The sequence below is a fragment of the Macrotis lagotis genome, chromosome 2 (assembly GCF_037893015.1).
Source record: "Macrotis lagotis isolate mMagLag1 chromosome 2, bilby.v1.9.chrom.fasta, whole genome shotgun sequence".
In the NCBI taxonomy this organism is placed as follows: Eukaryota; Metazoa; Chordata; class Mammalia; order Peramelemorphia; family Peramelidae; genus Macrotis; species Macrotis lagotis.
The window spans coordinates 111,903,018-111,916,303 of record NC_133659.1 but is presented as its reverse complement, the minus strand read 5'-3'; the positions used below and the strand labels follow the sequence as shown (position 1 = coordinate 111,916,303).

Here is a 13,286-nt window from a genome sequence, read left to right as displayed (position 1 = left end):
GTATCCTGAACTAATGAACTCCATGAGGTGAAATGCTTCATGTAACAAGAAAACCAGCCACATCTGGAAAGGTCACTCAAGAAAGTACAAGAAACCAAGAGGCCAGACTGAGCTACTGGGCTGGGTACTGTGTTTGGTCCTTTGTCATCTTGTCTGATAAAGGAGGACCAGGTGAGTGTTAAGGTTCTTTTCAGCTGCAGTATTCCATTACTGCATTCCACTATTTTTTTTTTTTTATCATGTCATGGATGATTCTGAAAGTCAGATGAAACCTTTGGATCCCTTCTCAGAATAATGTGCTTTGAGGCATTAAAAAAACACAAGAAATCAATTACAATGAAAACACTAATATATATAGAGAGATATAGATATATAGATATAGATATAGCTATATAAATATATATTTAAAGTTCACAGATCCCAAAGTAAATTTAGAAATCTGAAGATTTGTATGTCTTCCATCTTTAAAATGAGAACCACAATGTTGCTGCCTTCCTGTGTCAAAAATTTCATTAGAAAGTTAAGTTTTCAGCCTGTATACTCTTACATGGGTTGTGGAGTTGGATCTCATAGATTCTCTAGATTAAATTATTCATTTTAGATATAAGAAAACCAAGATGCACAGAAGAGGAAATTATATACACAATGACACAGCATTAAATGGCAGAGCCAGTAATCTTTGTACAAGTTTCTCCAAACAATGCTGTCAAGGGGGTTGCAATTTCTAGTTTTTAAAAAAATGACCTTGGTGAATATTCTTCATCTTTTCAGCCAAAACAAAGAAATACTCATGAACAAGCTGAGTTAGGGCAAAGGAAATGAATTTTTTTATCATAAGTGACTAGGGACTATATGGAATTTATTCTATCCAAGAATTTAGCCAGATTTAATTATGAATAAATTCAAAAGATATTTACATAAACTGATGATGACAAGGATCAAAATGTGTTGCTAAAGAAAGCTAAGAGGTTAGAATGGAAGAAAGCAAGAATTAAGTACCTATTATAGTACAGGCACTCTGGTAAGCACTTTACAAATATTTAATTTATTCCTCACAACAACCCTGGAAGCAGGTGCTATTATTATTCTCACTTTACAGTTTAGGAAATTGAGGCAGTCTGAGGCAAGGTTTAAATTCAAGTCTTTCAAACTCCATACAAAGGAATTGTCTACTATATTATCCCTTTAGGATATGAGACATCCCCGATTCGATTCAATTTGGTTCAGTTAATTTCAATTTGACAAATGTTTATAAAACACCACAGGGAGGTGATGCCATGACAAGCACATGAATTGGATTTGAGTGAGGGGATGCCACACTAAGTTACCAACCTAGGTAACTTAACCCTGATTGCCTCCCACCCAGGACCATCTCCAGTCATCCTGATTCATATCTGGTCACTGGATCCAGATGACTCTGGAGAAGAAAGTGAGGCTGGTGACTTAGGCACAGCCTCCCCCCCCCCCACCCTACTCAAATCCAATTCATGTGCTTGTCATGGCATCACCTCCCTGATGTCATGGTCTTCTTTGAGAATGAAGTACAAACATTATTATTATTGTAAAGCACTTAGATGATCCTCTGTCAGATGTTAGCAATAATGATATAATAACAAAAATAATAACAAAAAAGTTTTGTGCCCTTACTGAGCTTACATTCTATTGGGGAGGCTATAATGTATACTCAGATAAGTAAATTTCCCTTAATTCTCTGAGCTCCTTAACAGCAGTGATTGGTTTTGAGTTTTTTGGAGGGAGGTTGCCTTTCATTTATTTTTTAATTAATATTTTATTTGTTTTCCAATATATACAATAGTAGTTTCTACCTATCATTTTTGTACGGTTTTAAATTTTAAAATTTTGCCCCCACCCTCCCTTCCCTTCCCCACCCCACCCCCACAGAAGGCAATCTGATATTCTTTACATTGTTTCCATGCAAAACATTGATTGAAATTGAATGTGTTGAGAGAGAAATCATAAACTTAAGGAGAAAATAAAAATATTAGAGATAGCAAAATTATATAGTACATTAAGATACTTTTTAAAAAATTGAAGGCAATAGACTTTGGTCTTTGTTTAAACTCCACAGTTTGCCATCTGGACACAGATGGTATTCCCCCCATCGCAGGTGCTCTAAAATTATGCCTGTTTATTATATTGATGGAATGAACAAGTCATTAAGGTTGATCATCACCCCCATGTTGCTGTTACAGTGAACAATATTCTATTGGTTCTGGCTGACTTTCTTTTATATGCAGTGCTAAGCACAACATTTAATACCAAATAATTGCTAATTGACGGACTGACTAAATATAAAATATATAAAATTATAAAAACTAATTTCTAGAAGATAATTCTTAAAAACCAGAAGGGGATCAAGAAATTCACATGTAAATGATCCCATCTTCAAAATATGTTTTGCAAAAATTTAAAGCTTCTAAGAGATGGAAATGAAGAGGAGGGAATTTCAGACATGCAAAACCACTTAGGTAAAGGCATGGAGATAAAAACAGAATGCATGCACAAAGAATGCATGAAAGGGGGCAATATGAAATGAGACTAGAAAAGTAGAGGGCAGGTGCAGAATGCTGAGAGTTTAAATATCAGATGACAGAGTTTGCATTTTGTCCTAGTTATAATAGGTAACTACTGGAGATTTTAAAGGAGGCAAATGATACAGTCAAATCTGACTAAGGAATATCAATTTGACAGCTGCATGAAGGATGGGTTGGAGAGGGTAGAAATGCAAGAGAGGCATAAGATAAGCTAGTTCATGCTAGAAGTGGCAAGGACTTGAACCTAGGTAGAGGAATGTGAGTGGAAAGAGAGAGAGATGTGACAGAAATGCTGGGAGATAGAATTAATAAGATGTGAAAACTGATTGGATCTGGGTATGTTTGGAAAGTGGGAAGGATCAAGAAATAACCATGAGGTTTCAGTACTGGGTGACTGGAAGGACAATAGTGCCCTCAATGGAAACGGGCAAGTTTGGAAAATCAATGGATTTAGTGGAAAACTAAGTTCTACATTGATCATGAATGAATGAATGAATGAATGAATGAATGAATGAAGTACTTATTAAACATGCTGTGACAAATTCTATGCTTATCTATGTGGTTGTTCAGTCATTTTTCATCATGTCTGATTCTTTAGGGTCCCCTTTTGGAGTCTTCTTGGCAAAAATGCTAGAGGGGTTTTTCTATTTCCTTTGCCACTTCATTTTGTAGTTGAGGAAAATGAGGCAAACTGGATAAAGAGACTTACCCAGGGCCACATAGCTAGTGACTGAGGTCAGATTCGAACTCAAAAAGATGAATCTTCCTGACTCTAGGTCTGGTGCTCTTTTCTTTGCTTAAACTGCTGCCCAATTCATGGAGACACAAATACAAAGAGGATGCAGTCTACAGCCTAAGCCCAACCTATGGAGTAATCTGATAGTGACACTCTCTACCAATAAAACAAAACAAAACTCCAGGGAGACTATGCATTCGAGATTACAGTGATCAATGCTGCAAAAAATTATTTCTATCATAAACCCCAAAGAGCCTTTTTCTCTGTAGAGGTATAAGAGTGAGGTGATGGGAAATTTTTTAACTACATTTTTCCATACATAAGCACAAAACATTATAATAATGTTTCATCAACTATGTGGAATGACAAGATAATATCTGATACCACAGGGAAATTTCTATTTTATAAGACTCCATTGAATTTATAAGCACTTCTTTTTCTTTTTAAAGAGTTTTCTCACCTATCTCCACAACTTTATAATATACCACAGAGGGATATGTACCAAGGAAAATTATCCATTTACTTTAGACAGATGAATAAAGTAAAGCAGAGAATGGGCAAGGAAACGGCCCAAGTTCTTAAAGGGAATTATCTGGTGAAGAAAGAGCTAGAATTAAATTTTCCAAACTGCCATCCTGGGGTTTTTCCCATCATACAATCACAAGGCACTTCAAGAAAACATAACTAACCTCCACATTCCAGTGAAGCTGTACATTGTGCTAACACATCGGGGAAGGGCAGGAGGTTGAAGTCCATCCAACTGCATAGCCAAGGCAGGAACACCAAAAAGGACCAAGTACTTCACATAAAAAAAGAGTACTTGAGCTAATGCTAATCCCCCTAAAAGACAAAGAAAGTCATTAAAAACACCTGATGGTCCCCTCTATTGGCAATAATATTCTAACAGAAATATAACACCACCATTCCCATCTTCACTTCCAATCTGCCCATTACAAAAGCCAAAACAAAAAGCATTTTCAAAAATCTCTTAGTGAATCATCACTCTTTGTTCTATGAATAATCTGAGTTAGCAGGGATCAAATATTTAAATCATCTTTATTAATGGTGTCAGGGAACAAACTATCACCACATTTTAGATAATATGTCCCTTAGCATTCCTATTTCAAATGCACAAAGGAAGTTCATTCTTTAAAATAATTCCAATGAATCCTTTTGTCTAATAAAGAGATTTTTAAAATATAAATCATTGCACCCTAAATTTTTATTGCAAGGCTTTATACATAAGGCCAATTGTAATGGCTGTGTAATGCTATAGTTATCTCCCACACTTATTTATTTTTACTACTACATGTAGCTTGTATTCTCTTTAAAATATGTGATCAACAATTAACAGACCAAGAGATACACTATCTTTCAGATCTATGGAAAGGGGAGAAAATTTATCACTAATATTTATTGCCAAATTTATCACCAAAAAATAGAGTACAGAATGAATGATTTTGACTATATTAAATTAAAAAGGGTTTGTACTAATAAAACCAATACTGCCAAAATTGGAAGGAAAACAGAAAGGTGGGAAATAATTTTGACAGCTAGGGATTTTTATAAAATCTTCTAAAATATATAGAGAATTGCATCAAATTTATAAGGTTACAAGTAATTCCCCAAAAGATAAATGGTCAAAGGATATGGACAGTTTCCAGTTAAGAAATTAAAGCTATATATAATCATATGAAAAAAATGCTCCAAATCCTTATTGATTAGAGAAATACAAACTAAAACTAATATGAGGTATTACCTCACATCCATCAGATTGGTTAAGATGACAAAAAGGGAAATCATTTGGTATCATTAGTACTAGCTCCCTCTCTCCCTCTCAAACTTTATCATAATTAAAAAATTCTCCTTTTTACAAATAGACATAATTAAGCAGGATAAATTAAGCATTGGTCACATCTGAAAATGGTTATCAAATTTTGCACCTCTTATTCTTGGATGTCAAAAAGGGAATATTATTGTTACAATATTCTGTTAGTATGCGTCCTCTGGAATCAGGATTGGTCATTAAATTTTTTTCAGAGTTTTTATGTCTTTCACAGTTTTTTTATAATGTTTCAGTTATTATATAAACTTCATTCTGGTTCTATTCATTTCACTCCACATCACTTCATGCTACTCTTCTCATTCCCTTTCATCAATTCTTATAGCACTAAAATATTCCTTTACATTCATATATTTTAATTTGTTCAACCATTCAATGGACACCTCTAATTTTGAGGACTTTTTCCTACAGCAAAAATACTACTATGAATATTTTTGTAGATATATCCTTTCTCTATTTATTTGATCTCTTTAGGATATGCATCCAGTAGACATATTGCTGGATCCAAAGATTATATATAGCATAGTGACATTTTGGGTTGTAATTCCAAATTGCTTTCCAGAAAGGCTAGACCAATTCATAGCTCTACCACCGATGCATTAGTGGGCTTATCCTTTCATAAGACTTCCAACAACTGTCATCTCAGGAAATCTTATCAGTGTGCACTGAAAATTCAGTTTTAATTTGAATATTCATCTTATCATTAGTGACTTGTAATATATTTTCATATAGTTGTGGATCCTGTGGTTTTCTTTCCTTGGGAAGCACCTGTTCATATTTCAAGACCAAAGAAATGAATGTGATCTTTAAATATTTGGATCAGTTCCTTATATATTTTGGTTAAGGTACCTTTATCAGAAAAATGTTTCAAATTTTTTTTCCAGTGTTTACTTTCTAATTTTAGCTTTACTCACTTTATTTTACAAAATATTTTTGAATTCTGTAACCAAAATTATCTACTTTATTGCTGTTGATCCACTTTATCCCTTGTTCAATCAAGAATTCTTTCCCTATATATCACGGCAACAAAAAAATAAAATCTCCTTATAAAGTAGTTCCAGAATTCTGCTATAAAAGATCGAAATAAGTCTGTTTCTTATCTTCACATGAAGAAAAGCTTAAAGAATTAAAGCTAAATCAAGAAGTTTTATTAAACACTTGCAGAGTCGCAGTAATTGTGCTAGATGTTAATGATACTTAAGAAATGAATAAGTTGGAGAAAGTGAAGATGGCAAAGTTAATCAACATTTTTATAATACTTTCCCAACACACTTCTTCCACAACTAAAAAAAGTGTCAAGAAAACTGACAATTATAAGGTAATTATTAAATATGTACAAAAATATGAATATAAAAGAACATAAAATATAATATTTTAAAATCTCTATATTTGAAAGAGAAATTTAAAAGTCCATAAATTTATTCTCTAAGAGGAAAAAAACAGGAAGCAAATGAAATTTTATCAAATATTACAGAAGTTGTTTAAAAAAAGTAGCACAAGAATCCTACCAAATTCTACATATTCTACCATATCATATATAATGTTTATATATCATATGCATATAATCTACCATCTTCTATAATATAAATACGGTCTTGATACCGAAATAAGGGAAAGGCAAAACAGGGAAAGGGAACTATAAATAAATTTTCCTAATGAGTGACTGATACAAAAAATGTTAAATAAAATAACTAGGAGATTACAGAAATATAGCACGAAGATTTTATATATCATGACCAAGCTAGAGTTATATTAGGATGCAGGGATTGCTCATTATTAGGAAAACTATAAGCATAATTGTCCATATTAACAATAAGAACAAAATATATGATAATTTCAACAAATAGGAAAAAAGACCTTTTGACAAAATATATCATGTCTTTCCTATTTAAAAATACTAGAAAACAATAACAAATGTATGTTTTCTTAAAATGATTAGTAGTCTCTATCTAAAACCAAGAGCAATCATTATCTGTAGTGGTAATAAGTGAGAAGCCTTTTCAAGAAGATCAGGGATAAAGCTAACATCCCATGCTGTTGTTGCTGTTTTTGCTTAGATGTTTTCATTCGTGTCTGACTCTTCATGACTCCACTTTGGGTTTTCTCAGCAGATATACTGGAGTAGTTTGTCACTTCCTTCTCCAGCTCATTTGACAGATGAGGAAACTGAAGCAAACAGGGTTAAGTGACTTTCCCAGGATCACACAGCTAATAAAGGTCTGAGACCAGATTTGAACTCAATCTTCCTTAATCCAAGTCCAACATTTTATCTATTATGCTACCTATAATAGATACTTACTAATAGTTGAAACATGGATCTCCATTGTCACCATTATTATTCAATATTGTACTGAGAATGCTAGGTATAGCAATAAGATAAGAAAATGATATTGAAGGAATAAACACCATAGGGATAGGGGAACTATCTTATTGTAGATGATATGTAGAAAGTCCTAGAGAGTCAACTAAAAACCAGTCAAAACAACAACTTCAGCAATGTTTCAGGATATAAAATAAATCATATAAATCATCAAAATTTCCACATATTACCAACAAAACCCAATAGGAAGAAATAAAAAGAAAAACTGAATTTAGAATAACTACAATATAAATATTTTCTATTTGAAGGCATATCTGCCAAGGCATACACAAGAACTATATAAACACAATTACAAAATACTCTACACAAATAAAGATACAATCAGAAAAAAAAATATTGTTTATGGGTAGCTCTGACAATGAAAAAGGCAAAACTACTTAATTTAGTTTACATATTAAGGGTCATACTGAACAAACCACCAAAGAATTACTTTATAGAATTAGAAAAATTTTAACAAAATTCATCTGGAAGAACAAAAGATCAAGAATATCAAGGGAATCAATGGAGGCAACAAAAAAAGGAAAGAGACCTAGTAATAGCAGATATCAAACTATGCTACAAACCTGTATTCACTGAAACATTTGGTACTAAATAAGAAATAGGTTGATCAGTGAAATAGAATATACAGATATACATAGAAATAGATATATACAGAATAGAAATAGATATACAGAAGCAGATGAGCTTAGTAACTTACAGTTTGAAAAACCCAAAGATTTCAACTACTGGGGCAAGAACAAAACTTGAGGACAAAAACCATGGAAAACACTGGAAAGTAGTCTGGCAAAAACTAAGCCTAAACCAACATTTCACATAATATAACAAGGTATGAAGTAAGTTCAAGGAAGCTCAAAATAGGTGTATAATTTAGACATATTCCATTAGCTCAATATATATACAGCATCTATGATTGTTCAGAGCAGTTCAGTAAAAATAAAAGCATAGAAAACCACCTGCAAAAAAGTTAAAAGTGATCAGCAATGAGGCTTCTTGGGGTCTTAGGAGATTCCCCACCTAAGTCCTAAAAACATATTCTTCTTGATTAAAGGTTCTGAGCTCCTGAGTTCTCTAGGACTGACTTACAGATTAATACACCTGAGATAAAGTTAACTTCAAGTGGCTCAAATCAGCACTACTTCCTTGCTGATAATAATGTTGTGTGCGTGTTTGTGTGTGTGAGACTCTGCATTTGTCTGAGTGAATGTATGTGTATGTGTGTCTGTGTGTGTCTCTAGAGAGAACTGCTTCCTCAGTTCTAACGGTATCCTGGATCACAATATAAAAGATGCCTCTGGTTAGGGGAAGAAAAAATAATATATTCAGTAATAAAAATAATGTAAAAACAAAAAATAGCAAAATTAAATAAAAAATATGACCTCTCAGAATTCAAAGAAATTTTAGATAAAGGCAAGTAGATAAGGTTTAGAAAACAATAGCCAACATTTATGAAGTTTTTTATGTACTTTTTTCATTTGAGACTTAGTGTAGTCCAGTAAGGTCGTAACTGCAGAAGAATTGTAAATTAATGAGATGCCCATCAGTTGGGGAATGGCTGAATAAGTTATGATCTATGAATGATATGGAGTACTATTGTTCTATAAGAAACCATCAATGGTCAAACTCTAGAGAAGCATGGAATGAATTACAGGAACTGATGCTGAGCAAAGGAAGCAGAACCAAGAGAACATTGTATACATTAACAATAACATTGTGAGATGATCAGTCTTGATGGATGGCAGCTTCCCTCAGCAGTCCACAGAGCTAGGACAACACTAGGTGACCTGCTATGGACAATGTTATCCACATTCAGAAGAAAAAATAAATAAAAAAATAAAAAAATAAGAAAACAAAACCAAAAAACCCTATAGAATCTGAATGAACACTAAGTTCACTTTAGAAATTTTTCTCTTAAGGTTTTTTTCTTTCTTATCTAATGGTTTTCTTTCTTTTCCCTCAATCCTAATAATATAATATATATATTATATAATATAATATATTTATATATTATATTATGTATTATATTTGTTATATATATATATATATAATAATCCTAATAATTCATACAGAAAATGAATAATCTGTGAACATGTTAAAGAGAAATGTGTATGCACAATATTCACCAGACTGTTCACCGCTGAGGGGAGTGGGGTGGGAAGGGAGGTTGGAAGGAAATTATGTAACTTAAAAATATTCATAGGCATTTAGATGAATGTTGAAAAACTTTCACAATATGTAATTGGAAAAATAAAATAAAATATCAATTGGGAACAAGGTAGGTCCTGAAGGTATTAACACCCCCATTTTACAAATGATGAAACTGAGATTCAGAGGATTAAGTGACTTGCTCAGGGTCACACAGTTGGGTTAATGTCTAAAGGAAGAATTCAAATGCAAGTCTTCCTGATTTCAAGGCTTTTTCTCTAGGCATCAACTCAACAAGCATTTATTAAATGTCTACTCAGTGTTGGTATGCTGAACACTGAGTAGACAATGAAAGGAAAAGAACTACCCATGTTTTCAAGGTGCTCAGTCTAAAAGAGGAAAACATTCCAGCAAAGGGACAAAACCAGTGAAAATACCAAGGCAGAAAATGGAGAATTATAGAACAGCATAGTGGACAGTGTCACTGGATCACAGAAAACATAGAAGAGAGTGAAATGCAAGAAGATTAGAAAGTCACACTGTACTGGTATTTAGTCGCACTGTACTGGTATTTAGGAAGCTCTTAGGTCAAATCTGGCTCTGATACTTGCTATTCGTGTGATCCTGGGCAAGACACCAAAGCTTTTCCCAACCTCAGCCCTATTCTTTGTAAAATAAGGATAATGATACCATAGTATTTATCTCATAGGGATGTTTATGAGGCTCAAATGGAAATAACAACCAAAAAAAACCCCACCAAGGGTTTTGAAAATGTTAAAACACTACGTAAATGTTAGTTATTATTACACCAAATGACTATTCCACATCTTGTTTTTTTCTGTTGTTTTGGTCATGTTCAGCTCTTCAGGACCCCATTTGGAATTTTCTTAGCAAACGTACTGGAGTGGTTTACCAAAATGGTAAATTCATTTTATAGATGAGGATGCTGAGGCAAACAGGGTTAAATGATTTGTCCATGTTCACACAGCTAGTAAATGTCTGAGGCCAGACTGAACTCAGGTCTTCCTGAATTCCACAACATGCTTTAGTTTAATCAATCTCAAATATTTATTAAAACAATAGGATTTTCTATCATTCTGATCTTTTCCTTTTCTTTCAGTTCTTTCCCCAAAGTTCTTCTACCCTTAAGTAATACAGCTAACCAATCCTTCCTAAGTTTCATGAAATAATGAAACAAAATTTTTAAAAATGAGCCAAAAACAGTAGAGAAAACTTAGTCTTTCTTTTTTTCCCTTTGGCAGCTACAACCTACCTGGACCTTTTCTTTTCTAGATGTAGAACATCAGGAGTGGTCAGGGTTCAGATTATGTTGAGCCCTTTAAGTGAAAGAACTATTGATCCTAAATATAAAAATTTGTAGATTAAAAATCTAAGAACTCTAGATAATCCCCAGGTAACAGTTTTAGTCTCTTCTCCTAACCACCAAACCAAGGCAATATGACACAAAAAAGGCAGAGCAGGCAAGAACAATGGATTTGGAATCCAAGGGCCTGGGTTCAAACCCTGCCTCTACTACTTAAATACTTATATTGTTTAAACTTCTCTGGATCTCAATTTCCTTATCTATAAAATGGAAGGGAATGGATTAAAATGCCCTCTAAAGCACCTTCAACTTCTAAGTTCTCTGATCTGCCTAGCCTGGAAGTTTAAGAGGAAAAAATAGCCCCACCTCAATATAACTTCATTTCCTTTATTCAGTCTCTACCCAGCAGACTTATAAGCAAGGGGATATGGGATAGGAAGGAAGGGAATGGAATAAAACAGACATTTTGGAAGAAGAGAATTATAGAAAAAAGAGGAAGAAACAAAATTTCAAGATAAATCCACAACCTCACTAATGAGCTTCTGAATTATTAAAAATTGACTGAGCATGAATAAATATTTCCTGTTTGGAAAAAAAAAAACATGGACCCTTCTGACTTAAAATGCCTTCCCATAAAAATCTGTTTATAATAATAATAATACAATGAACCTTCCAACAAAATGTTAAAAATCAGTTGTGACATTTTATCACCATGTTATCCAAAAGGGAACATGCAGGGAATTCAAAGAAAAATACAGTACCACATAATTTAATCTTTCATTTTTACCAGCAAAAGAGCATAGAGATTTTGTACAATGACAACTTGACTCATTAAGAAATACTGCTTTGTTAGCTTCAGGAAAGATTAGTAGTTACTGAGTCCCCTGATTTTAGTGCCCAGTTCTTATATGAAAATCAAGCCCTAAGCTAGGAAATGCAAAGAATGCTGCTAAAATAAAGAATTCAGTGAAATGCACTGGAAGGCATTTTTATTTAAGAGTAAAAAAATAAAATAAATAAATGAACCAGCCTGAAGTACAAGGATATTCAATAATTCCTCCTACTGCAAATCCACATCTAATTCACAAATTTACCAGCATTCATTCTGAAACCGTCAAAGTGATTAGAAAGTGTTTGCATATTTTATCTACTTGTTTATTCTGTAGGTTTATCATAAACTGCTCCCACACCAATATTGTTTTGGGACTCAAGGTTTATGAAAGTAATTAAAAATGCAAGAGATTTCCAGTGCCAAGATGGCGGATTAAAGAAGAAACCCACTGAAGCCCACCCAAATTCCCCTCCAAACAACTATTAAACTGCCTCGAAATTGATCTAGAGAAGAGAAGATGTTTACCAGTCTACCAAAAAGAATGGTTTCACTAGGGTGGAGGGGAGTAAGGTTCAAGAGCAACAGCAACAGCCAACCTCACAAGGGACCTAAGGAAGGTTTCACGTCTAGCCAATCTACCAGTGAAGTCTTGCCCTCCTACAAGCTAGTAGTTCCCAGGACAGTGAGTAGTCTGTATAAAACAGTAAGACCCAATACCAATCACCCCACCTCCTGCACAATCCACCAGTAAGGTTTTGACCCCATTACTGACCAGTACCAAAATTTTACATCACAACTGACCAATGGCAAGATCCCACCCCTAGAATGGACCAGTAGTGATGCCCTGTTTCCATAGCTACCCAGCAGTAGAACCTCACTGCTGGGGTGGACCAACAACAAAATCCCTCCTTCAGGGCCAGGTACCAGAAAGTAAATTATCCCACATAAAAGAGGCATGAATTATAATGAATGGGAAATTGGTGGCAAAGCTTAAAACATACTCTCATCAAAATTGGCTCAAAGAAGGAACAACATAAACCGTTGGTTATAGAAATCTATCTTATTTTATTAAGAAGTTAAACAGGATGGGGATAATAGTAGAGGAAGAAAGGACTCAAAAAAGGAGAAGGTAGATTGGGGAAGGTGGTAATCAGAAGTAAAACATTTATGAGGAGGGAAAGGGTAAGAAGGGAGATTAACAAGCAAAAAATAGCATGGACAGTGCAACAATCAGGGACAATTTTAGGATATCTGCAATGGAGAACACCATCTGTATCCAAAGAAAGAATTGTGCAGTTTAAACCAAGACCAAAGACTATTACTTTGAATTTTTAAAAAAGTTATCTTATATAATTTTGCTATCTCTTATATTTTATTTTTCCCTTTAGGATATGATTTTTCTCTCAACACATTCAATTTTGATCAATGTATAGCTTAGAAACAATATAAAGACTATCAGACTGCCTTCTGTGGG

General features: G+C 33.7%; 1 protein-coding gene and 1 long non-coding RNA gene across 5 annotated transcripts in view; one reads left to right on the top strand and one right to left on the bottom strand.

Annotated features, from left to right (window-relative positions):
• Positions 1 to 13,286, bottom strand: part of HHAT (hedgehog acyltransferase) — a 505,442-nt gene that overhangs the window by 336,927 nt on the left and 155,229 nt on the right. For both annotated transcript variants that reach the window (XM_074222592.1, XM_074222594.1), the window contains one exon: positions 3,981 to 4,131. In XM_074222592.1, the coding sequence (XP_074078693.1) occupies positions 3,981 to 4,131 (151 nt within the window). The remainder of the gene's footprint in view (positions 1 to 3,980; positions 4,132 to 13,286) is intronic.
• Positions 1 to 13,286, top strand: part of LOC141513095 (uncharacterized) — a 65,553-nt gene that overhangs the window by 17,092 nt on the left and 35,175 nt on the right. For 2 of the 3 annotated variants that reach the window (XR_012475702.1, XR_012475701.1), the window contains exon 1: positions 12,685 to 12,732. The exons of the other annotated variant lie outside the window; for it this stretch is intronic. This is a non-coding gene — a long non-coding RNA (uncharacterized LOC141513095). Of the gene's footprint in view, positions 1 to 12,684; positions 12,733 to 13,286 lie in introns of those variants that run through there. 3 annotated transcript variants of the gene reach the window in all.